The sequence below is a fragment of the Limulus polyphemus genome, unplaced genomic scaffold (genome assembly GCF_000517525.1).
Source record: "Limulus polyphemus unplaced genomic scaffold, Limulus_polyphemus-2.1.2 Scaffold1328, whole genome shotgun sequence".
NCBI lineage: Eukaryota > Metazoa > Arthropoda > Merostomata > Xiphosura > Limulidae > Limulus > Limulus polyphemus.
In genome coordinates, this window is record NW_013666938.1 from 65,672 (window position 1) to 90,876 (window position 25,205).

General features: G+C 33.1%; 1 protein-coding gene across 4 annotated transcripts in view; it reads right to left on the bottom strand.

Moving 5' to 3' along the window:
* Positions 1 to 25,205, bottom strand: part of LOC106463117 (lysine-specific demethylase 3A-like) — a 91,615-nt gene that overhangs the window by 12,182 nt on the left and 54,228 nt on the right. For 2 of the 4 annotated variants that reach the window (XM_022390534.1, XM_013923089.2), the window contains 9 exons: positions 22,454 to 24,062; positions 10,665 to 10,932; positions 10,303 to 10,457; positions 9,571 to 9,697; positions 9,044 to 9,225; positions 6,524 to 8,472; positions 6,071 to 6,251; positions 2,552 to 2,769; positions 1,579 to 1,734 (listed from right to left, as the gene is read on the bottom strand). In XM_022390534.1, coding sequence (XP_022246242.1) covers positions 1,579 to 1,734; positions 2,552 to 2,769; positions 6,071 to 6,251; positions 6,524 to 8,472; positions 9,044 to 9,225; positions 9,571 to 9,697; positions 10,303 to 10,457; positions 10,665 to 10,932; positions 22,454 to 23,049 — 3,832 coding nt within the window. In that variant the 5' untranslated portion in view covers positions 23,050 to 24,062. Of the gene's footprint in view, positions 1 to 1,578; positions 1,735 to 2,551; positions 2,770 to 6,070; positions 6,252 to 6,523; positions 8,473 to 9,043; positions 9,226 to 9,570; positions 9,698 to 10,302; positions 10,458 to 10,664; positions 10,933 to 16,781; positions 17,161 to 22,453; positions 24,063 to 25,205 lie in introns of those variants that run through there. The other 2 variants (XM_022390536.1, XM_022390535.1) reach the window with 2 other exon arrangements.

A 25,205-nucleotide genomic window follows, 5' to 3' on the forward strand; every position in this document is an offset into this window, starting at 1 on the left:
GTATTTTATAAAATACTAGTCTGTTAAAACACAGCCAAGACAAGTTACCTTGTACACACCAAAGGTCAGTTTTATGTTATTTGATACGGTAACATGAGTGCATGAGAGTTCAGTCATTGTAATTTCTGTATTGTTAATCAGGCAAGGCTGAAAGGTCAATATAATAAAAATAATAAATATATATAAATGTATAATGTTATGAGATTTAAGCTATTTAGTCTAAACATTTAGGTTTTCTTGTTATAATTTGTGTTCATTCTAGAATGAAAGGGGCATTATTTATATTTATTTCCTAATTTTTTTATGGTGGTTGCGAAATCAGTCAAATCTACCAAGCCTGTACAGAGATTAATTATTGGACCATTATAAAGATTTTGCATGTGAAATTTCAAAATTTTCTGATGCATAAAAGTATTTCTAATTTCAAAATAAATATTATTTTGCATGATAGATAGGCAACATGCAAAAAGAAAAAAAAGACATGAGAAAAACATTGCTTTACAAAACTTAAGACTTAATAATAATAAAAAAAAAATTATATTTTGCGTATGAAAGCATTGTAATGATTACTGATAATTTGCCAAATTTCATTAACATTCACTTACTAATTTAAAAGTTATAACGTGAAAACTATAACAAGCACAAAATGGTTACGAGGTCGGTCCCAGGGACAGAGCTCATGCTGAAAGAGTTAAGTGAAAGGGAGCTGTAGAGAATAGGTGCAAATCCTTTGATCTATACTGTGAGCAAAATGGTCCACTACAAGAAAACTGTGTTAAAGCACTACTTGAAAGACACTTGCTGCTATATATTTGTTCCTCAAAATAATAGTGGAAATGAATACTTCATACCTGTGATGGACTGTTTCCCTAAATGACCAGAAGCATGTATATTTTTATTATTGTTACAATTACCTCCTTTAGATTATTACTATCATTCACAAGAACTGGCAAACCAGCAAGCTAGTCTTATTGTCTTTAGCCAAGCAACCACAGCATGAATGGGAGAAAAACAACATAGTAATTCTAAGAACCCATGAGTGACAACAAAGGACTATATGTTACAATAAAGATATCCTCTTTATTTAAAATTTTGTCTGGAAATTCATAAGCTACCTTATAAAATATTAGCAACAAACCACATAATATTCATTAAATCTCATTATCAAAGTACGACATTTAGATTATTTTTCATAGTTTTTATAAAAATTGTATTAGATACTTTCAAAGTCAAAAGTTGATCCCCACATCAAACTTACTCAAACTAATTTAATGAATAGTGAGTATTACTATCAGCTGAGTCCCACCTCACTACATGGCTGTATACAATGTGTGTATGTGAAAAATATTTAAAAAGGTAGTAAACTTGTAACTGATTTACTTAATTTTTCCTGGACTTGCTAGGGGTAGTTATACAGAAAATAAATAATTACAACAAAAATTACCTTAAATTTACTAACCTTTTGCTATCTTTTCTTGCTTTGTAAGTCTCTATAACAAATAATAAAAACCTCTGACAAAAAAATAAAATAAAGTAAAAAGTAATATTTACAACCATGAGTGGTTTAAGCTCACTAACCTTTTACTGTGCCATACTTCCTTGCCTTATAACAGTCTATGCAAACAACAAAGCCACACTTGTGACAAACCCAGTGAATGTTGAAGAGGGTTGTTTCACATACATCACACATTTCCCGAACTCCCTGCACTACTTGCTTCCAAGTTATTATCTTGTCTACAACAGAGAAAATTCAGAATAGTATAGTAATACTTCCATATCATTAACATAGATTCAAATGTATTCAACTGTGTGTCAAACTTGCACTGATTTTTTTAAATATCTGCAGATCCCTAAGAGTTTGTCTTATTTATTGAAGGAAACCTTGTGAATTCCATTTTGCTGTTGGCCAGTAGAAAAGTGAGGAATACAATTAAGCAAAATAGTATTCTGAAGCAACCGAAAAGACCATTTATAATGTTTAAACTATGCCCTGAAACAGTTGGCAGAGAATAGTGGAAAGGCTTTATAGAAGTTTAGAAATTTACCAAATTTGTATATTGCTAGACAAATTTTGATTAAATGTGGTTATGCAAGTGCTTTATACATTGTAGCCTGAGCTATCAAAAATTAAAATTATTGGGCATTTTTAAAATTCGAACCCTACCTGTTAAGTTATTTTTACTTTTGTACACTTCTAGAGCCATTCTATCAAACTTCCATTTGTGTTAAAACATTTGTTAGTTTTTAAATATCTAGGTCATAGTAAAGATTTTTTTAAGGTTTCCTTATTCCTTTTTCATTTGTGTACTTTAAGTAATAATACTGCTATGCTGTAAATTTATTTTGGATAAGTGAAATTTTATTTATAGATAATAAATTATCCTATCATCAAAAGAAATACTTGTGCAAGTGCCTATATCCCAACTTACATGGATGGATCAGTAATGTATATACAAGTATCATGTCTCTCCAGTCTTAATATAACAAAAACAATCAGCAGTTTGTTTGTTTAGTGTTGCTTTTGTAACTAAATAAACTTAATATAGCTTACTTTCTGACATATGAATACTCTTAGCTTCTCTTTCCTGGTTCACCAAGTCACAGAACTGGTCACCTACGTGGGTCAGCAAGAACTTGGCTGTATCTAAATCCAAGTCATCAGGAGGGGAATCAGTAGTTGGCATCCATAATCTACAATCTTCTTCTGAAGCATCAGAAGGCTCAGAAAATCCTGCACTGAGAATTGCCCCATTCTTTCCATAACGAAGCCTATTTGTAAGAGAAACGTAGAACATTACTTTTAACAAGAAGCATTAGCTTCTAGAGCTAATTTTCCATGCAGAAACCTATTTTGACATGCCTCATATAAGAAGCATTAGTTTTTTAGTATTTTATTGTCCTTGCAGGAAACTCTTTGTTCAACTTTGTGCAAAGCTACTCAAGAATAGTGCTAGCTGTCCCTAATTTTGAAGTTATAGACTAGAGGGAAGACAGCTAGTCAATACTACCTGCTGCTAACTTATGGGCTACTCAAGTCAAATAATGGAATTTGACCATCACTCTTACACTGCACTCCATGACCCCAAAGTGCAGTAATAGGACCCAAACCAAGGAATCTTGAATACATTGTCTGGCCCAAGACTATTTGTACATAGAGCATTTGTTTCTAGTGTTAATTTCTATAATGGAACCTGCAAATACATGTTCAATATATAAAGTTAGTTTTCAATATGAGGGCTTATGTGTAAGTTGTGTATAAGAAGCATTATTTAGTACTGTTCATTTTTCATACTGGAATTCATTCATGGTTAAAAATTTAAAACACTGGATACTGCTCTGTTCAAATTTATTATTTGCAAACCCAGAGAATCCACTCACTCAGAAACCTTTCGAGCAAATTTCACTATATACATGTTCATTATCTTTACAAATTAATTTATGTAGCATACATTTTAGTATGCCAATGGTTTTTTTATTGCAAGTTCATTACTAGAGTGCCACTCAAACGAAAGTGGAAAATTCAAGTTTCAGTTATCTGAGATTTCACTCTCCGAGTTTCTTATTTTTGGTATAAAACTCAACTGCTGAAAATCTCATTCTAATCTATTAATATTTAGAGGTTACTCAGTATCCCCCTTTTTCATATTATGTACATCAAGTCCAAGATGCCATATAACTAGTATCACTGAATCATTTCCATCAAATTACGTATACAAAGTATATAAAAATTATGTAAATAAAACATACAAGTTTATGTCAATGACAAAGGTTTTTTTCCTTTTCAGGTAAAAAGGGCAAGTACTAGCTGATATGTGATGAAGAAAAAGCATGGTGTATGGTTGGTGGGTGGGTATGTGGGATACCATACACATTTGCAAACTTCCATTGAAGAGGGAAGTCATCCATTTTTGGAATAAAGCAAGAATCCCTACAAGACAAGAATACCAAATAATTAACAAGATCAAAGACCTACACTCCAAGTTGCAAAGCCTCTAGAAGAATGCATCAACAATAGACACACAACAGGGAAATAGGATGCTCTTAATAACACCCTTGATGCCCTGTTCAAGGAGGCACATGCTTATGCTTTGATAATTACAGAAATGGCCAAGGACAGGTAGTTTCTACTCTTTCAGAGGGAGAAAAAAAAAAAAGCAAGGATCCAGTAAACAGAAGTTGGCCAAGCAAGAATACAGGTGCCAACAGAAGTATCTACATTGCAAGTCCAGAAAGATGTAAAATGTTGTATGATCAATGATGGAGATCAATAAAAATGCAGCTGAGTGGCAGCAGCAGTGTAGAAAGTGAAGTCATCAGTGCCGATGATGAGGATGCCTTTTATGCAACTCAACTGCCTCACAAAATTCTAAGATACACCAAACCTACCAAAATCATCAGTCCCAGACTGCCTTCTGCACTGTATCGACCAAAAAATCAATAATAGAAACGCCACATATATCCTGGTAGCCACTGCTCAATCCTTAGGACACAATCCCCTGAAAACTGTTTGTAACAAAGAATAATCAGAAAAGCATTGCAACAGCATTAGAAAACCATCGCCAAAGACCTCCAAACCTCTTTTGCTCCAGAATTTAATATCTTTGTGATCCAACTGCACCTGAAGATATGGTATACCTGTCAGTGTCCTGCATCAGCCCCATGGAATGTTTTAGAATTGTTAAAGCAGCTTGTTTCACAAAACGAAACAAACAAACCTGTTGTCATGGCAACAATCAAGATTTTCTCAAGCTATCTGCAGTACTTGAATGAAATGCTTATTGGGCTTGTGCTTTTTGATACCAAGGTTCCTGTAGATATGAAACTGGTGATGATGATAGCCCTGGAACAATGACAAAACAATTCTCTCCAGAATATCCAACTTCATAAAAATGCTAGAAAAACAACTATCAAACTTTGTATCAATTAACACCAAGAAGTTCTTTGTTGCTCTGGGTATTTCTCAGAATTTTCTTAACAAAACTCTCATCATGTGGAAAAATCAATGACTTCACTAAGGCTCGAGGTCAATTTGAGAAACTGGTGATTGTGATTGCTGCAGCCAAACATGGCATCACACTAATTAAGTTATTAAACAAGACCCTCAGCAACTAGGAAGAATAAAGGCAGTTCTTTCAAGTGGTGGTGAACCATAGTCAGGAATATCCAAACCCATAAAAGTCCACCATTGTCCAATAAGTTTTCAAAGAGAGACATTAATATTGATCCTGTTGTGTTGTATGCATTGTTATACATTTTTAACTTCATAGAGCAACCAATAAATATTGGGAGATTGTCTTTAAAATTGCAGTTATTTAGTTTCACAGGCAAATGAATAAAGTCGGGAGATGATAACTTGAAAATAGACTTGATTTTTCAGTGGCACCCTACTCAGCACCTATACTGGTTTGTTGTTGTTTTTCTCAAAAAATGCAGAAGACATGGGAATACTTTTAAGAGTTCAACTAAAATGATGGAAAAAATACCCACTTTTCCATAACCATATAAAGCATGGTGTTTAAAATGAAGCTTACGTGGTGAACAATATAGAAATATGGTGTTTTTCAAGTATAAAGTTAGTTCCTTCCCTATAACATAATTACATATAGCGGTAGTCATGTGGTAATTATAATTAGCTAGTCCTGTGATTTTCAATTTGAAACTATTTTCAACTTGCACATGAGAGCTATTCATGTGAGTATATATAAACATAATTAAAGAAATATTAGACATAGTATGGAAAAGATGGGTCAGTGGCTTTGTGAATTCAACCCAAATAACATTTTCTCTTAGTTTATTCTATAATTTATATCCAACATGATAAAAAATTAACTTGGATTGTTTTCTTAAATTAAAAATATACTAAAAATTACCACTATCATAACTTTTAAACTGGTGTACTTTAACAAAAGTACTTATGAGTGACAGTTTTGATCTAAGTAAGTTGCTTTACTCAGACTAGGAAGTTAATATTAAATATTCTGTCAAAGTGAACATTTAATAAGTATTTTACATTCTGAGCATATACTTTTTAAAAGCAATGTATAAACCTATTTTGGTTACACTGACGTACTTTCTGAAAGCGTAGAACCTGCAGAAGATGTTTGGCATTTTCTTATTTCTTTGGTGAGGAGTCATTCGACATTCTCTACACTTCGACAACTTGGGGGCTACTTCACAACATGGACCATTCTGTAAAAATGGCTCTCCTGTTCTTTTAAGTCGAGCTATTGATGGTGTTTCAAAAGGTTTGACTATGGAGTAATAAATAATTTACATTACCTCAAATGTTCACACATATCTAATAAGCCAAATTAGGTACCAAATACTTCTTTCTATATTACTTGATTTAAGATTATTTATACAATGAGATTATTCTACGGACAAGTAAACTTCAAATACAAATGAGAAAGAAACAAATTTTTAATTCAAAGTTAAAAACAAAAAGAGACATTATTTCCTGATATGTTTTTCATTTTGTAATATGAATAATTATTTAGATTTTAAAAACAGTAGCAGTACTTACGAGCTTTCTTTTTATGGGGAGTATCAGAATCATTTCCTCTTGCTTTAGGTCTTCTTCCTCTCCTTCCTTGTTTTGTTGGCCCTTTCACATTTTCAGTAATTATTTGGTTGGACTCTTCTTTTTGAATCTTTGTATCACCATCTTCAGGATTTCTCTCAATGCTATTTTCTCTCTGTTTTATTTTCTTATGACTACTCCCTTTTTCTTGTGTTTTGGAGATTCGTTTTCGTGAGGTTTTGCCCCTTTTAATTTCTCTTTCAGTTTCTGAGGCAGAGCTAGTAGAATCTTCCTCCCGAGTTGCAGAGTTGTTTTTAGTTTTATTCTTAAGCTCTTTGTTGGAAGAGTTTTTCTCAGATGACTTAGAATTGACTGTAGAATGGGCTGAGGAAGCAGTAGAAACTAGAGGGGCATTCAAGTCTATGTCTTCTACTTTCACAACAGCAACCCCAGGGTTTTTCACTAAAGACTCAGCATTTTCAACATTTGTTTTGTCTTCATTTTCAGAGTGTCTCTGCAACCAGGCTTTTTTCAACTTGGTATGATTTGTATTAGAGCTTCCACTGCTGGAACTGTAGTTAGTGTAGGTGCTCAGTGCTGGACTAGGGGTAATTCTAATTTCTGTGTCTGAATCCAAAGTTTGACCTTGTCCTGTACTAGCACTACCGATTGATGAGGGAATTTCTGAGATGTCTTTTGAGTTAGCCACTATAGCTTTGCTCTTATGCCTGACTTTAGCATGTTTGCTGTAACGGTGATAAGAATCCTGGGTTGAAAGCTGGGATGAACTTACAAAGGAACAAAATGAATCCATGAAACTTGAACTTTGCTGTGTCACAACTGTGGTACAAGTAACAAATGTAGGTACTGTTGACACCTTGCTGGCTGAAGTGATCTCTTCAATCATCACATTCTGAATATTAGGTTGAGAAACTAAGTCTTCCTTTTTTCTTTGTCGTTTTGAATAAATGTCTTCTTTTGCTAACCCGCGTTTGGTAGAAGCAAGTACAGAAGTACTGTGTAAGTTCAATGGTTGTATTTGAGCAAGAGATGTGTTGGAAACAGGTGGGATTGGCTCATTAGTTGGACTAGTTACAGGGAGGTTATATACAGGTACAGTTTGTAGTTTTGTGCTTGACAAGAGCATTGGAGAGGGAGACTGCCTAGCCATTACACTTGGAATGGACGATTTTTTGGTTAAAGGCGATGTTGATGATGTTCGATCAACAGGTCGTGTCTCACTAGAGCATGAAGATACTTGAGAATGTGATTCCAGATTTAACACACTATTGGTCTTACTCAGTGATGTATCAGGAAGTTTAGAAATGCTAGAGGTTTGATGCATGTAAGGATGGACTAGAACCGAACTTGGGACCCCATCAACAATTGCCTGAGTTGCTGTAGTGGTGGAGACTGAGCCCACAGTAGATGTATAGATTGGATTTGGCACCAAACCTGCCTGAATTAGGCTGTTTGAGAATGTTGTAGGTGATAATGATATATTCCCTTTAGCCGAAAGATGGCTAATCGAATAACCCCCTGAGAATGTCTCAGGTGGGGTTGAGGATTGAGGAGTTGGAGCTCCATGCTTTAGCTGATGTTTTTGATATTCTTGTTTCACTAGATTTTGTGGTTGATCTTGAAGGGGAAGGGAGTATTGTGAGGTTACCACCCTTTTAGGGGAAGGGGTATTTTGGTGAGCAGGAGCAGGACTTGAAGCAGAATAATCATATGGCTTAAAAACTCCATCCCCACCAACCAGCATCTGAGGAGAACTTGAACACTCTTGTACTAACTTTAATGACTGTTTCGGAGAGAGAGCAAGTGGCCGAATTTCAGAGGAATTACTTCGGCTACTACTAGGTGTACCTGTGCGACTTGGACCTCCTACTACAGTATAATCTTTTTCCGCTAGAACTTCAGATGATGTACCAACAGGTTGTAAGGGAGCACTGTGAAATGATAAAATACAGTATTAATCTCATCTTCTACAACTATTTTATTAACTATTATTACTGAAACTGTACTAAATCAGTCTGTCATATGTTATTGTACAACAATTATTGCAACTTTCTTTTCAATATTTTCATACTTCATAAGCTAGGTATGTGGAAAATTCTGTTTACCTAAAAATGTTACCTACTGGTCGGAAATATAATAAATATTTTCTAATAACAATGTATATTACGTATATAAGCACTTTTGAAATAGCCTTATTTGCAAGAATTATAAGGTGAAAGTTGAGCAGGAGAAAATCATAACATTAAATCACAGCACTAATTTAAATCTACATACTGGGATAATATTCTTATTATATTTCAGTAGTGCATTTAACTTCCAATAGCATTGATTTTATATTGCTTCAATTAGCCTAGAAAACAACAGGTTCATTTTTTTTAAATCCAGATTTAATTTTTCTGAGAAATTTTTATATTATTTGAAATAAAAGCGATATAAATAACTTAAGTCATTAAATAAAATCCACATCAACCTAACTAATCAAATAATAATTTTAATACACACATTAGGTTTTTGCTTTCTTCCCTGGCTTTTAACTGGGCAGGGGTGATGTACATATGCTGAAAAGGTTGGTATCCATAGAGACTGAAACTAGGTTCTGTTTTGGATTGAGCTGGACCAGGACTAGGTCTGTTCTGTTTTGGAGAGTAGCACTCTTGGTTCAACCTGGAACTGCTTGCTTGTTGCTGTCAAGGGCAGAACATTTAGTGGCAGAAGTTTCATATGTAAAACTTAAAAACATTCTCTTTTTATACTGGAATAATAAAATGTGCAGTATCAAATTATGTAAACCCCCCCCCCTTCTGGAATGATATCATGATAGATTAAAAAAAATTAAACTAATATTATGGCTGTGTATGTGTCTACAAATAAAACAAGTTCAATTAAAACTATTTGGTTTCAATTTTAACATACAAGTTATATAAACGGGTCTCATTTAAAACTTTAGCAAACTCCACTTAATTAGAAGAACTCATGCCTTTAGATGTTAATTTCTTTAATTGTTTAGGAACTGTTAGCTGTAGTCTTACCTGAGGGTATATGAAGGAGTGTTTTTTGTTATACTGAATATGTTGTTCTACTGCATGGTTTTGATGTTGCATGGGTACTAGCCAACAATCTGACTCTTGTCGAATCTGTGTTCCCATTGTTCCATGCCTGAAAAGATACACCACACAAAATAAAAATGTTTCAGAAAACTGACGTTTCAGGGGATGCCATGAACTTGTTTTGAATCTTTGGGAAATAGATGAAAGAACTTATGGATTCTTAATTAATTATTAGCAGCTGAATGCAATATTTTAAACAGTTCGATGTAAACATTATGATTAAAACTTTTAGTTTATACTTCCTTAAATAAACATTAAAAGTAAACAGTTAAATTAGATACGAGGTAAATTTTGTAATTTCCTGGATAAAAATTATATAATGTAGGTACCAAAGTGTTGGCCTCGATGCATAAATAAAATATTATGCTTTCATTAATGTACGACAATTGAACAATGTTTTAGTCAGTTAAATTAGTCATTTATTTAACAGTTTAGTTATGTAATACAGCTGTATCAGTTATGTTTTATAGTTCATTAGAAATATTTCTGAGTATAATTTAAACACTATTTAAGCAAACAGAAGTACATAATAATTCAATTTCATTTAAGAATAATGCTGTAAAAATTGTTCTGAAAGAACACACTTGCATTTCAATTACAGTATAAAAAACACTCAAAAACTACATCTCTCTCATCCTAATTAAGTAAACATACTTTTCTTTAACTTCTGTATCCATCTGTTCTTTTATTTTCTCTCTCTTTAGCTTAAATAACCCTTGATCTGGTCTCACAATACCAGGACTATCTCTGTCTACAACTGGTGATTTAGTCAGTGGAAGGTTAACAATTGGGCTCCATCCTGTGTGTTTCTGAAAAATGAACAATCAAGTAATAAATTTCTCTAATGAGTTTGTCTATTTAAACAAAATTTATAACTGACTAACCAATATTTTGAAGCCATATGTAAAGTTACACTGAAAGTAATTATTTTTTTGAAGTTCAATGAGCATTTACCCCTTTATATTAATATTATATTGATAACACCAATGAAAGATTTAAAATTTTAAACTATATACCTTTTGATTTGCTAATCTCAGGGATTCTTCAAAATGTTGCTGTACTTCTCTTGCTGCTCGTTCTCGCTCGTGGTCTTCTTCTTGTCTCTCTCTATCTACATACACTCTTTTTAATCTCTCTCTCTCCTGGTATTCTTTTTCCTGTTTCTCTTGAACACGTCTCTCTTTTTCTTGCTGTCTTTTTTCTTGGTGTTCTCGTCTTCCTTTTTCTGATTTTTCTCTCTCTATCTTCATTCGTTCTAACCTGTACTGCTCTTCTCGTTGTTCACTAAAGACCAATTAATAAGTACATGTAAACCAGCTCTAAAATAGTTTACTCCATTGTTTTACACTTAGCAAATATTACATAAACTTACCATAATCATCCAGAAATTCATACTACATAGCAAATCGGTATAATGTTACGCCTTGTTTCATATGCATCAACACCAAAATCATGCATTATAGCATACCACAATAAAACATGGTCAATTATAACTAATGGTATCAAATATGAATTCGATGCCATTTCATTATTAAGCAGATATGCCAAAATATGAAGGAATCCCATTGTAGATTCAACATTTCTTAAGGCATAATTCTGATAATATCAAAGATGTAAGGCACCTGTACTTGCACATTATACATTATGTTCTGCATTCAAAACTGTGATGTAGGTCAAGCAGTGTAACAGGAAAACTTGTAATCTGATATCTGGTGTTCATGTACTTGTTGTTTATGAAGCAAATTTCAACTTCCATGGAATCTCTCTCTCTCTTTGATACATTCCATATTGAAAATGTGATGGAACATACAATGTAGCTGCAAAGGCAGCTAATTATTTCTGAATTAGAAGTATCTAAGAGCTTATGTGTCATAACTAATTCCTCATCTTCTCTCTGATAAGTTTCCAAGTGACATAGAAATGGTTAACAATTCAAGGTAACAGAAATAATGAGGTTTGTACTGATACAAAATATTGGTAAAAACAAAATTAAATCAAATTTTAATTAGAATATCTAACTTTTAAAATCAAAGATTCAGCAAGTACATAACCCTGCCTTTCCAGACCTTAAAGTATTTACTATTAGATAGGATAATACAAAAAATACAATCATAACAAATTGATTTGTTATTAGGATAATGTAAACTTTAAACAACAGTGATATTCATTAATGCTGTTGAGATAAATCACAAAAAGTTTAAGTGCAGCATAAACTAAAAATATCAAAAAATGTAATACAAAGACTTGAGGGTACCATCATTAAAAAAAAAAGATTTAAATACATTATATCTGAATAGTACTCAGCTGTATTAAATTTGTCTTTGAATGAGAGACATGACAGATTTCTATAACATGATATAAAATGCTTTAATTATACAAAGGATAAATTTAGAGACAAAAGAAAAAATCATATTTTCAATATCAAGTTTACAAAATAATCATTTTTCACCATTTCAGATAACTGTCTTATTCGGAAAATCTTGTGGCCTAAAATATTATGATAAAAAAAATCTAACTTTCAATTCTCAGAATATTACAAATTAAAAACAGAGAACATCTCATTTTACATGTATGTCAATGAAACAGTCACACACACACACAAAGATAATCCTCTTTTCAGTCAAGTTACAAACTAAAACCACTTAACCCTTTCACTAAAGCTGGAATGTATATTTCCCAGTGCACCTACCTCACACTGCAACTGAGACGTTTCCCATTCTCATTCAAAATTGCTGCTCATGAGATATGGGAGCAAACTGAGTTGGAAAGTATTCATTAGCATCCCACCTGATGTTTCCATCAATGTTTTCCACTAAGCCCTTCATTAACCAACAATATACCTAAGCGGTATATACAATAACTGTGTGCAGACCGTGCCTGCATCACTAGAGTAGTAACCCTAATTACAATGTAAATATGCTTGATGATGAAGAGCTAATGAAACAGGAGGATGCTAGCTCTCCATCTTATGATGATAATCACAATGATGAACGTGGACCCAACAGGGGAAGGTGTAAATAGCATCGACAATGGGATACATTTGTCCCAGTCACAGTGTAAGAGGGATGGGAGCATAGGAAAATATACATTCCAGTTGCAGTGAATGGGTTAACAACATTCAGCCACACCTCAATGTTAATGACTGTTGTCCAGTGACTTATGTTTACCTACAAGGTCAACAACTAATAATAAAATTTTCCTGTACCATTATTGCACACACGCACACATACAAAAAGAAAAATTTTAAAAGAATACAAAATGTTACGCTTTAAAAGCAGACAGCCAGTGAAGCATTAGAAACCAATATACCTAACACTAGTATTCAAATTCATATACACTGCAGATGCTTTCTTCCATATTTTCCTCTTCATAAGTCCACTTTAAATTTGAAATCACTTGCATAAAAATGGCATTTCATATCTTTTATCTCCCACATGTAACTGTCTAAGAGACCTTTCATTTAATTCCAGAACTATTCAGTTGAGCTGGACATAACAGACAAAACTTTTTCTCAAATTCCACTTATATTTGCACTGTAAGACTTTTAAAAGTTTTGGTTTAAAGCTAGCAAAGCATTAGAAACTAATATGACTAACATTTGTGATAAAAAGCAAGTTTGAAATTTTACATGAATATTTTTTCCCTTAAAAAATTATTTCTTTAGCAAGTCAGTACAAACTTTTCTAGAATATCATTTTTTAATATAAATATTCCATCTACTTCAATACCATTATCTAATTTTCTTACTATTTATTTATTCCTATGTTTGATTCTTTTCTTCTTCTTCCTTTACAAATTGTTGAATTTGGAAAATAATGATTAATGAAAAACTAAGAAATTCATAATTATTTCTTTCCTCAAGTATTACATATCTCCAATTTCTTTCTTTTTTTAATACATACAACAAGTAGATTGTTCAACTGTGCTTCAATTCTCCTGAGTAGTTGTTCTATTTTTTATCTTTATTATTTCTTTTACCTTTTTTCTGTCTAGCTCATAGATACTTGATCTTTAGCCATTTTCATTATTTCTGTACTTCAAACACTTTCCAATACTCTTCTCCTCCCCATTCATTCTTCCAATTATCTTCAATTCCTCTTTTCATCTCTATTAAGCATTTTTTGGCCATCTTTATTACTTCTAAAATATATCCCCAAACATTCTTCATACCTTTTATTTCAATCTTCCTATACCTAAATTCCACATATAATTTGATGTATTTTATCTATTTATAGCACCCACTTATTTCCTATGTCTTCTCTACTGTCTCCTTTTTATTCCATCTCCATACATTATCAAAGTTAAATTCTCTACTTAATGTCATTCATCCATATCTCTTTGTTATGAATAATGTTCTTGTATAGCTAATGATCTCCCACATTGGAATTTCATCCTTTATGTAATTTATACATCAAGCCCATCCTAACATCTTGTCATTCTTTCTGATTTGGCTCATTTTTAACTGAAAAGAAGCTATCAAATGACACACAAATGTTATTAGGTAATACAAATTCCAGAAGCAGTAAAAAACTGATTTTTTTTTTAAATTGCAAGTCCATGATGATTATTCCATACAGGAAAATCTTCACATCTCTTTTCTTCTAAAGAAACAATTCAAAGTTTTAAGTATGGTTCACAAAAGTGAAAATTCCAAAGAATCAAGTAACCTATTATTCTTCCTATGATTTAATTTGAAATCCTAACTGAACACACTAACTGTCAGACACAAAATTAACACAGTGATGAATCGCAGATTTAAAAAGTACCATCTCTCAATCTATATTGCAAAATGGCCTTTTTTCGTAGGAGACTGTTCTTGTTTGAAGTATACTAATTATACAGAAACTTTTTTTTTACTATTTTTCTATAAACTAAAAAAAAAGTATAACAACTATAACAAAGTTTGCAAACTACTAATGAATGTAATTATATTAAGTTTCTCCCTAAAAGCATTGTAAAAATTAACAAATATTTTTGTTTGTGCTCAAGAAATAGCTTTTTGATGTTTACTGTTTTACAAATTAATTATCCCTTACAACTGCATTGCAGAGTTCAGTATTAAAGATAGTTGGAAAATTTTCTTTATCTAAGTATTGACATCCACACACTGTTCAGTTTCTTCTTTCCTACATTCACAATCCCACACCAATCCAAAACATCTTGGGACATATGTACATTATACTTACAATATTTATTTATTAAACTGATCGAATATTGTTTAGTAATTAGTTACAATAGTTAAGGATTTAAACATTATTAAATTCAATTAGAATTTAAATTTTTAATTTTACTTTCCTCTGTCAAAATGGTAAGAACTTTGTTTTAATTTTTAGTTGTAATTATGGTAGTCTACAGTTATATAACGTATACTAAATGTACCAAAGGATTGAAACTTATAAAGGTTTACTGTTATGTTTTGTTTAGTACTTGGAAATTTCTTGAAACTTTACTTTTTAATTACTCCACAGATATTATAACAGTCTTGGGTTTAACAACAGTTGCCAATTAATTTTTGAAAGTAAACATAAAATAACAAGGACAAATCTTCTGTTTTGTGTACAAAAGTTTATTAGAAAGAAATTTCTGTATGACTAGCCCTTGGCTAGTGACCTGTTATAGTCACTAGCCTGAATGAATGAGCTAGTGGCTTAAGAAATTAATGTACAACTCTGCATTAATACACAAAAGAAGTAGCCGGTGTGGTAAATCATTATTAAACAGTTTCATAAAAATTCCTTCCTATTACAGGTATGTACTTGGATATATGAATACACTAAACACACACTAATTTGTTTTTAAACAATTATAATGTTCCTATGTGAAGTATAATTTATATTGAAAGATGACACTTTCTAACCTAAAAGATTATCCTTGCTTAAAGAAATAAGTACACCACTTATACAAGAACATGACAACGTTCACTCTACCTATGTTTTATGACTACTTTAATTCTGAGCTTGTTAAAAAAAAAACTAGGAGTTTAAAAAATGACAAGGCTCTTGAACCATAGAAGAATACTGCTTCAAAATATTTACAGGTAGTTACTGTCTAACATCAGCCTCAATTGAAATATTGCTCCTTACCCAAAAAGGGCACTGACTTCTTGGAAAGGGTTCAAAGGAGGGCTAGATGATACTTTGGATATAAGGATTATCATAAATGGTGGTGTTAAGATCTCTGAAGCTGTTTTCTCATGAAAAAAAAAAGGAGTTAGAAGGGATCTGATACATGTTAAAGATTATAAAGGGAATTGTTAGTATCAATGCATCATTTTCTTTCATATTTAATGGTGAAAATGACAGAACAAGGAGATATACATTTTGGCAGTGTAGAAGTCATCTTCAGTCTTGACTGTTTTACTTTTCAGATGTAGTGTGTCCCAAATTTAAGGGAAGTCTAAATAAATATTTAAATGATCACACATACAATTCCATCCTCAAAGGACCCACAAGCCTCGTGTTTAAATGCTGTGGTTCTGGCACTTTTTTCTGACAATTATCAGAGCTTAAATACTGGTCAGTTTTGATCTACATTTTGTTAAACTATTTTTAAACATCAGAAGAAAAAAAACTATTATCTCTGAATTTATTGATTATGGAAATTTAGTATTGAAATACTAATAAATGTAAAAGATTCTGAATACACACTGATGAGATAGATATGGTGCTGGAACACTGTTAGTGTTATTGAATGATATTTAACAATATACTGAAAATGAGCAAAGACACTTTAAACATAATAAAATAATGGTAAAACCACGGCTACAGAGACCTTAACTTAATATAGCAAAGCGTTTGGTTATGTAAAACACAAACTGGTAATTTAACTGACGACCAACTGACTAGCTGTATCAAAACATAATACTACTAACATCATGGCTAAGTCAGCTTCACTTATCTAAAGGAAATTACCTAGTTGATAATGCAAAATAAAACCTAATGAAAACATGGCAGTTTAACGCAACATTTAGAATCTAGGGTTAGAAAAGGATGTTTTTCGTTAAATCATTTTTTGCATTAGCTTTATCGATCATAACAAAACAAGAATCAAACAAATTATAATATTAACTTGTTACTGTTAGCAAGTTAGAGGGTGTGTCTTTAGTTTGGATTGGAATTTTGTTGTATACATACCTGATTTAAGTATAATATAAGCTCCTCTTCAATAAACATTACTTAATTACAAGTTACGCTATTTTGATCAATTCCATCCAAATAAATCACTCGTACTTATCCGTGAAACTACAGTACGCTGTACAGAGTAACATTACTTAGTGGTTTTTACAAGCACAAAAGTTTACAGCAAATTGGTGCAAAAGAAATACCGGAAGAAGCTTAGAATGTCATCTCAAGGGAAATATATCTCAAAACTGAGAAGAGCTTTATATCTTACAAACATACGCTACTGGAGTCTAACTGCATAGAATATCGTGCGGCCCCAGAACAAGCTATAATTCCGCAATCATCTGCAGACAAAGAGAAGGGCGCGCATTCTCGCTGCGTACAAGTACATTTACGGCACTGACAACAGCCGCAGAGCAGGTCACTGACCCACGTGACTATCTTGCACAAAGACTGCTCATACTCGAGTGCTCGGAGTCCCACCCTTCAACTTCGGGCGAGATGACGTCATACGATGATAAGGGTTTGTTATTAAATCGCTTCAACTTTAGCTTAAGTAGGGCAGTTACTTGTGGACTAATCTTTAAACGTTGTTGACTAACAACAGTAAAAGTTTTTGAATAAGAATTGTTTTCTAAATCTTATATTACATATACATATTTTTGTTATAACATGAAATGATTCAGGGATACGATAGTCTGTAGGAGAGTGGTAATAACGCCGAACGAAGGAGGATATAAAATACAAAAGCCAGAAAGAATCTCCAACACGTTTGGCCTATGTTTTTATTTTCGGTCTAATTCCTTTAGAGATTCGAAACCTTTCAGCATTATGGCTTTTTAAACTATGCTAATCCATTCAACGTTATCACAACGCATATCTGATCCCTTTAATTTTATATAAGAGAAATAAGGTTTAATTTAGATTAATACATGATAAATTGGGATAAATAGCACATGGCTTAGCATTTTATAAATCCAATTTTAAGACATTCACTCTATCAAGTATTGTAAAAAAGGTGAAGATGTGTACATTATCAAAATATAAGTTAGACTTCAACTCAAATGCACTACGTTTAAAATTATACCAAAATGGATATAGTTAAGTATATTAATTTTGTTGAATTTCTCGCAAATATGCTCGAGCGCTATGTATGCTATCCCTATTTTTGAAGTGAGAGATTAGATGGGAAGCAACAGCTAGTCAACACCAATCACCGTCAACTCTTGAGTTACTTTTTACCAACATAATAACACTCCCACAGCTGAAAGGTTAAGCTTGTTTGGTGGCGGTTTTCGATCCCGCGACTAGCAGTTTGCGAGTAAAGCGACCTAACCACCAGGCCACGTCAGGTCAGTTAGTATGAATGTACAGTTGTTTCGATGAAACTTAATGTAAGAGTAAGACACTACATAAGTATATATTCAATGGCCAGTTGCAGAACATTAAAGTTCTCAAAACTACTAGAAATTTACAGTATAGACTATTCTATACAATGCAATGAGTGAGCAAAAAAGGATAAGAAATATTGCAGTGTAAAAGTTTAATAAATAGCCCACGCGATTGGTAAATTTTAATGGACTTTGTGTTTTGTATGGTATGGTATTCTCGACCCGAAATATACCTTATGCGACACTTCGGCAAAACGGTGAGGTCAAAATTTTAGACAATCAGTAAGAAGTACCACCGACTTACACTGCTACTCTCAGACGAATACAGGAATTAATTGCTGAAAGAGGACTGCGTTCAGTGGCATACTTAGCGGGGCTTGAACCGTGGGCATTCTGTTCCACAGCCTGGCACGCTAAACTAGTCCACACCTAGTCCAATTTACGCTTGTCTCGTAAAGATTAGCCAGGTGGTTGTCAATAAACAACTGTGTGGGTAACCGATAATATACAATAAATTTAAAACATATATTATTTCGTATCTGAATATTTTAAGCATGTTTCTAACAATGCAGGTTATAGCTCATAATTTCTCGCTTGTCCTTCGGCAAGTTTCGTAACAATATTTTTTGTAAAACGTGATACTGGTTTAAGAATGTAGTATAACCAGAATTCCCATGTTCGCCATTGCAAAAAACCTACTTGACTATATCAGCGACGAATCATAGCGATATAACTATAGATAGTTTTGGTTTTTTTATGTATTCAATTCAGTAAGGAAAAAGTGGAAGAGTGTGATAACTATTTGAAAACTAATGAAATCACTAATACTAACTGCTAAACGGCGGTTTGAAGCACAGTATTAGGCAGAATTATATTCACAAAATACTATGACTAATAATAAACACTCGAATTTCGTACAACGGTAATATGATGTCCAGATTATGGACGTAATGGAATTTAAACTTGGCATATTACCCGAGACATTTTCTTCATCATCATTCTACCATTGTACAGTAAAATCAGGAAGACCAAACAATGTGGTTAATACAATATATATATTCCAGGGCTGAGCTATCGGGGGGGAGGGGGGAATTGTTCAAGTAAAGAGCATTAGAAGATTGGAAGTTGGCTATTGTTATTTCAATATTTAAAGGAGGTGTTAAACATTGTCCAGGCAATTATAGGCCAGTTAGTCTTACAACAGTAGTTGAAAAGGTTTTGGAGAGTATGATTGCATTGCAGTGTCACTCAAAGTAGTTTGATATTGTGTCAAAGAGCCAGCATGGTTTCACTAAAGGAAAGTCTTGTTTAACAAATATCCTGGCATTCTTTGAGGGTGCTACTTCAATAGTTGATGAAGGAAATACTGTGGATTTGGTTTCCTTTGATTTTCAAAAAGAATTTGATAAGGTGACCCACAAAAACTTGTTACAAAAATTAAATATGTGGGTGTGGGGGGAAATGTCATTAAATTGGATAGAAAATTGGCTGGCGAGTAGAAAGCAGAGAGCAGTAATAAATGGAGATCGATCTGACTGGATCTCAGTTACAAGCGGTGTGCCTCAGGGCTCTGTGCTGGGTCCTCTGCTGTTTGTGATTTATATTAATGATACTGACTCTGGAATGACTAACAAAATGTTGAAGTTTGCAGATGACATTAAGATTTTTGGGGTGGCTGACTGTATCAAAGATGCTGCAGACTTACAGGGAGATTTAGATCATTTGATGCATTGGACCAATACATGGCAGATGATGTTTAACTATCCAAAATGTAAAGTGATGCATGTAGGTTTCACAATTCAAATTATTGTTACAATTTAAATGGGAATACATTAAATACTGTGGTTGAAGAAAAAGATCGTAAAAGTGATCTGTGCAGTGAAACAATCCATATTCCTATTAGCCCTATTGCTAGCTACAAGACACTGTTTAGATGACTTAAGTGATTTTTCAATCATAACACCAAGGCAAAATTTTATAGGGACAAAAAGGAGCTTATTAGCCCATCAAGGATGTCCCTTCCAGCTCCCAACTATAACCATCCCTTAGTACTCATGTATTCATACAATCTGTTCTTAAACTTAGTTAAATTTTCTGCCTCCACCACCCTTAAAGGCAGCTCATTCCAAAAGACAACTGCCCTGTTTGCAAAGTAATACTGTCAAACTGCAGATGACTCCTACACTGCCAAAATTAATTTATGTCTCCTTGTCTTCACTGGTAAACACAAAAAAGTTTGATAGATCTATATTATCAATACATCTAATAATCTTAAAACACTTCAATCAAATCCCCTCTGACCCTTCTCCTCCAGAGAAAACAAGTTTAGAGATTTTAGTCTCTCCTCATAGGACATTATCTCAGGTATTATCCTAGTGGCTCTTCTCTGAACCTTCTCCAACAATTCAATGTTCTTCTTGAAGAAGTGAGCCCAAAATTGTACACAGTACTCTAAATGAGGTGAAATATAAATTTATGAAAGAACGACTATGAAACACGCCATTCTAAACAACTGCACATGAACAAAGCACTAACAGTGTTGTGTATTACAGTCCCCTATGTGACTTCAGAAGCCACATAATTTTTAAAGTATTATACTGCATATACAAAAACCATTTCATAGTGTCTTTTGTCTCTCATTGTCCAGCCCAACTGATGAATTCTGGTAATAAATGAAAAGCTTATTTGGCAGTGAGTGGCTTGTGTGAGACAAAAGGTAGATCTGAAATTATATTTTTTGCCCATGCCTTATTTTGAGACCCAACAGACAGATTAAGAGGAATGTGGAAAAAAACAACATCCGCAGTTAACTTGTTTTATAACACTTCCCAACTTTAGTTTAATAACAAGTGATATGGCCTTATGTCGTTCTCCAAAATACTGTTCTGTAGCAGGAACTAAAAACTCCTCTGGTGTGTAACTAAAACCAAATACTATATTTTTACTCACACAGCAATCCTGCATTTATAAAGAAATTTTAAGAATATGCAGTATTGATGCAACTACTTTATTCTTATGAACTATTCAGCCAGACAAGCTGTTTAAAATACTAAAAAATAAATGTGAAGCCCAATCTACCAATTGATTTACCACTAGTCACTGAGTTATACTGGTTTCATGGAAATCCACTTTTTACCAGCAACCCTGGACAAGGACAAACTGAAAGAATAAGACTAGGCTTCATAAAGTGGTGGAATGTATACTATGGTGTAACCAAAAAACAGAAGTACAGTCACAATTGTGTTTAAAAAAGTATGAAGCCTGTAATAAGTTTGATTTTTATATGATAAAACATCAATTGATTTACTGTAAAAATATTCTAGGCATACATGCACCAACAAAGAATGTGTGTGTGTGTATACACATACACACCTATTGAATTTCAAACATCAAATATAAAAAGTTCAAATTCTATCAACAGAAATGTTTTAATTGGGTAAAAGATGATAAAAATCTCAAACTTTCTCTGATGTTGAAAACTATCTTTCTCAAACAGAAATTCTATAAACTATCAGAAACTTATCTCTGAGTTGGATTGTTTTTTTTTCACATACTATACAAAAATAGGAGTTCTGCAATAAGCAGTATAATACACTGCAGTTTAATAAAGATAGTATTTTAGAAATAAGTTAGGATAATTAGTTCACCCATTAAAAAAAAAGGTGGTGAATATGCATTTGTTTATCATAGAAATGTTTTTTCTTTGTTCATAAATATGCAGGAAGTTATTTTTATTCACATATACAATACATTTCACTCAAGGATCATTCAATTTTCTATTTACACCCCATGTAATCAAGTGTAAAAGACAGTTACAATACTGTAAGGGAATGTACTTTTAGAACTGACAGAGGACTCACTTGATGAGATGTAACCTTATATCTTATTAGAGAAACACAAACAATAAAAAATTACTTTTTGTACCTGCCTTATTTACCTACATATACATATTATGCATAATCAAATAAAAAATCAAGTGCTGTATACTTTTTATATATATCTCATATAATCCAAAAGAAATAGCACTGTTACAATAATGTAGGTTTATAAACACAATTCAACTACTGTTCTCATATTGCTAAATATAACATAGTCATAATATTGCTTAAACAATGTTAAATTACCATTTTATACATAAATGCATACCCATAGATCCAGTATACCACTTACACTGCTACAAAATCACATTTTCAATACTGGAAAGTCTCAGGTTGTCAATTTATTGCATTCTTTTGAAATACAGTCTACTTGAACTAATAGTTGAAAAAACTGTTAAAAGATTAATCCCCTTACCTCTCTACCCTGGTTTGCCTATCCCGTTCATGGGCCATTACACGTAGTTCCTCTTGATAGTGGGCCTGTGCCAGGGCCCAGGAATTGGGCAATGAGGACAAATGGGGATATTTCTGAGTCCATAACATGTCCACTCCCACAGGTGATCGATACTGTGGAGGAAGCATTGTGTGTTGTGGCAACATCTGACGGTACACTTGAGAGTGAAGTGTGTGCTGGTCCATATGGCCAGAGCTGGCTAAACCAGATACTGGATGTGTAGGAAACACACGTGGAGAAGTCATACCATAAGTTCCAAGCTGAGTAGGTGGTAAACGTGCACCTGACATTCGGATGGATTCAGTGGCATTAGAAAGTTGAGTATAAGCTCCTGTAGCAGAGATTGCTGTGTGAACTAGTCCAGTTGGATGCATGACACGTTGAACGTAGTTGTAGTCAATGTGAGGTATGTTACTGATGGTGTCCTTTACTTGGTTAGAGTCTCTATTCACTGATTCAGTTTTGTTGTTTATCATAGGAATGCTGGTGTCATGTTTGGGGAAACTGTTAGCTGTGCAAGCCTCATCAGAAACTTTTTGCACTTCTAAATTGGACATCTCAGGGGTATGGAAATGAGTAGCAACAACCTGTACTTGATTTGAGTTACCATGGTTACTGGACACTATAACATTTGCAACAGAAGAAGTACTAACCCCCAAAGTTGTTGCTTGGACCAGACTGTCTAATGTTTGAGCCTTTGAACAAGTTACAGCAACACTGCTTGGTTTCACAGCCAGATATGATTTACATGAAAGTGATGAGACAATGGGCAAACTGTTAGCAACATCCACTACAGTGGAAATACTGGAGTCATTTTGTCTAGCAGCAACTATTTCAAATTTAGTCTTTGTGTTAATATCTTTATCTCTTTCAACTTTTACTTCTTTCTCCTTTTCTGTATTGACCTTGCTGAATAAGCAAGTACTTTCTGATATTTTATGTTCAGAAGCTGATCCCTGGCTGTGTGTTCTGCTGTCTTGGACAACAAAAGAGTTTCTCTCAATTCTAATCACAGGCTCTTTAAATTCAACAAGTTTTCTTTTTCTTTTAGAAAGTTCACATATTCTAGCTTGTTGTTGGGTCTTTTCTTTTTTTATTAATGTACCTTTATTACTGGAAGGTTTTATCAATGAATTCAGCTCACTTTTATTTTCAGCTTTCTTTTCTTTTCTTCTCACTACATGATTTCTAAATGACTTCTTCACAGTCTGATTAACTACTGATTGGCAAGTCTTTGTACCAGTTTTTTTTCTTTTCGGTTCCTCTGGCGCAACAGAAAACCTTTCTTTCTGTCTTGGTTCTTCTTTTGCAACAATGAACTTTGGTTTCTGTTCTTCTACTGCTACAAAAGAATTAGCAACCTGTTTATGTTCTGCTGCTTCAAAAATGGGCCCTTGTTTCTGCCTATGATCTTGTGCTCTAACAATAAAGCTTGATTTTTGCTTTGTTTCTGCTGCTGTTCCAAAAAACCTTGGTTTTCGTCTCTGTTCTTCTGTTACAGCAATACAAATTGATTTTTGGCTCTGTTCCACTGAAGTAACAACTGATTCTTCTTGCTTTCCACTGGAAACTAAATTAAATAATAGAAAAGCACACCTAACTGAAAAGAACTAGAAGCAGATTACAGACCCTAACAAAAACCTAGTCACACATATAAAGCTTTACTAACCATTTCACTTGCCATATAAAGTTTTAAAACAAATAAAAGACTATCAGTTGAAACCTTGAACCCTAAAATAAAATTCTGACTACTATATTTTTCATTAAAAGTTCATCAAATATATAAAATGATTAAAGCCATTGAAATTACAACATAGAAATTTAAAACATGTGTAATTTAACAAGATGCTTTAAGATTTTTAAATACATACAGTTTTAAATTATAAACTTACCCCTTTATTAGTTTCTTAGACTAGTAAAGTAACTTTGTTCCTGAAGATTTCAAACATATAATGATGATGTAATTATAAACATTGAAATTAATCTGGGATTCACAGTAATCCACAAGTTATAAAAGGAGAGAAAAAAATGTGTAAAGAAATTTGGTGATTATGGATCACACAATTTTTTGATACTATAAAGGAAATTATAATTTTTCTTTTGTTTAAATCTGACTCATGGTACATGTGCTTGCATTTTATTGTGCTTTAGTTTAAGTGGAATACACATATCTCTAGAGATTTGTGTAGGTCCTTCTATAAACAAGGTAGAGAAAAATTAAAGGCTCACAATAACCACACTGCATAGAGCTAAATTTAGTTTGGTGTTGATGATTCAGCTGTGGTGGAGGCATGACTTTGATGGGTTGAATGGGAGTTCTGTTATGTAAGTGCACTATTTAATTTACAAGATTGAGTACCCATTTATCCCAGTTATGAACTTAAAAAGATGTGGGGGTGGATGCTATGATAGATAACACAAAAAAATCCTTACTTTCAAACAAATGATTTATAACATAACATATTATTACAGTATTCATTATTACCTCACCAAAAGTTTTGTACAAGCTTTTAGAACTCAATATGCATATACTTAATATATGGTATACAGTGTGCGATGGTCAGGGTGATTTTGTACGAAGAGATAGTAGCAAAATTTGTGGCAGTAGAGATGCTTCAACTCAGCTCTTAATGTCCTTCCATAGTGTTTCATGTTATTATTCAATTGATGGTCATAGGCCGCAGAAGTTTCTTATGGGCCGAAGTTTTAAGGT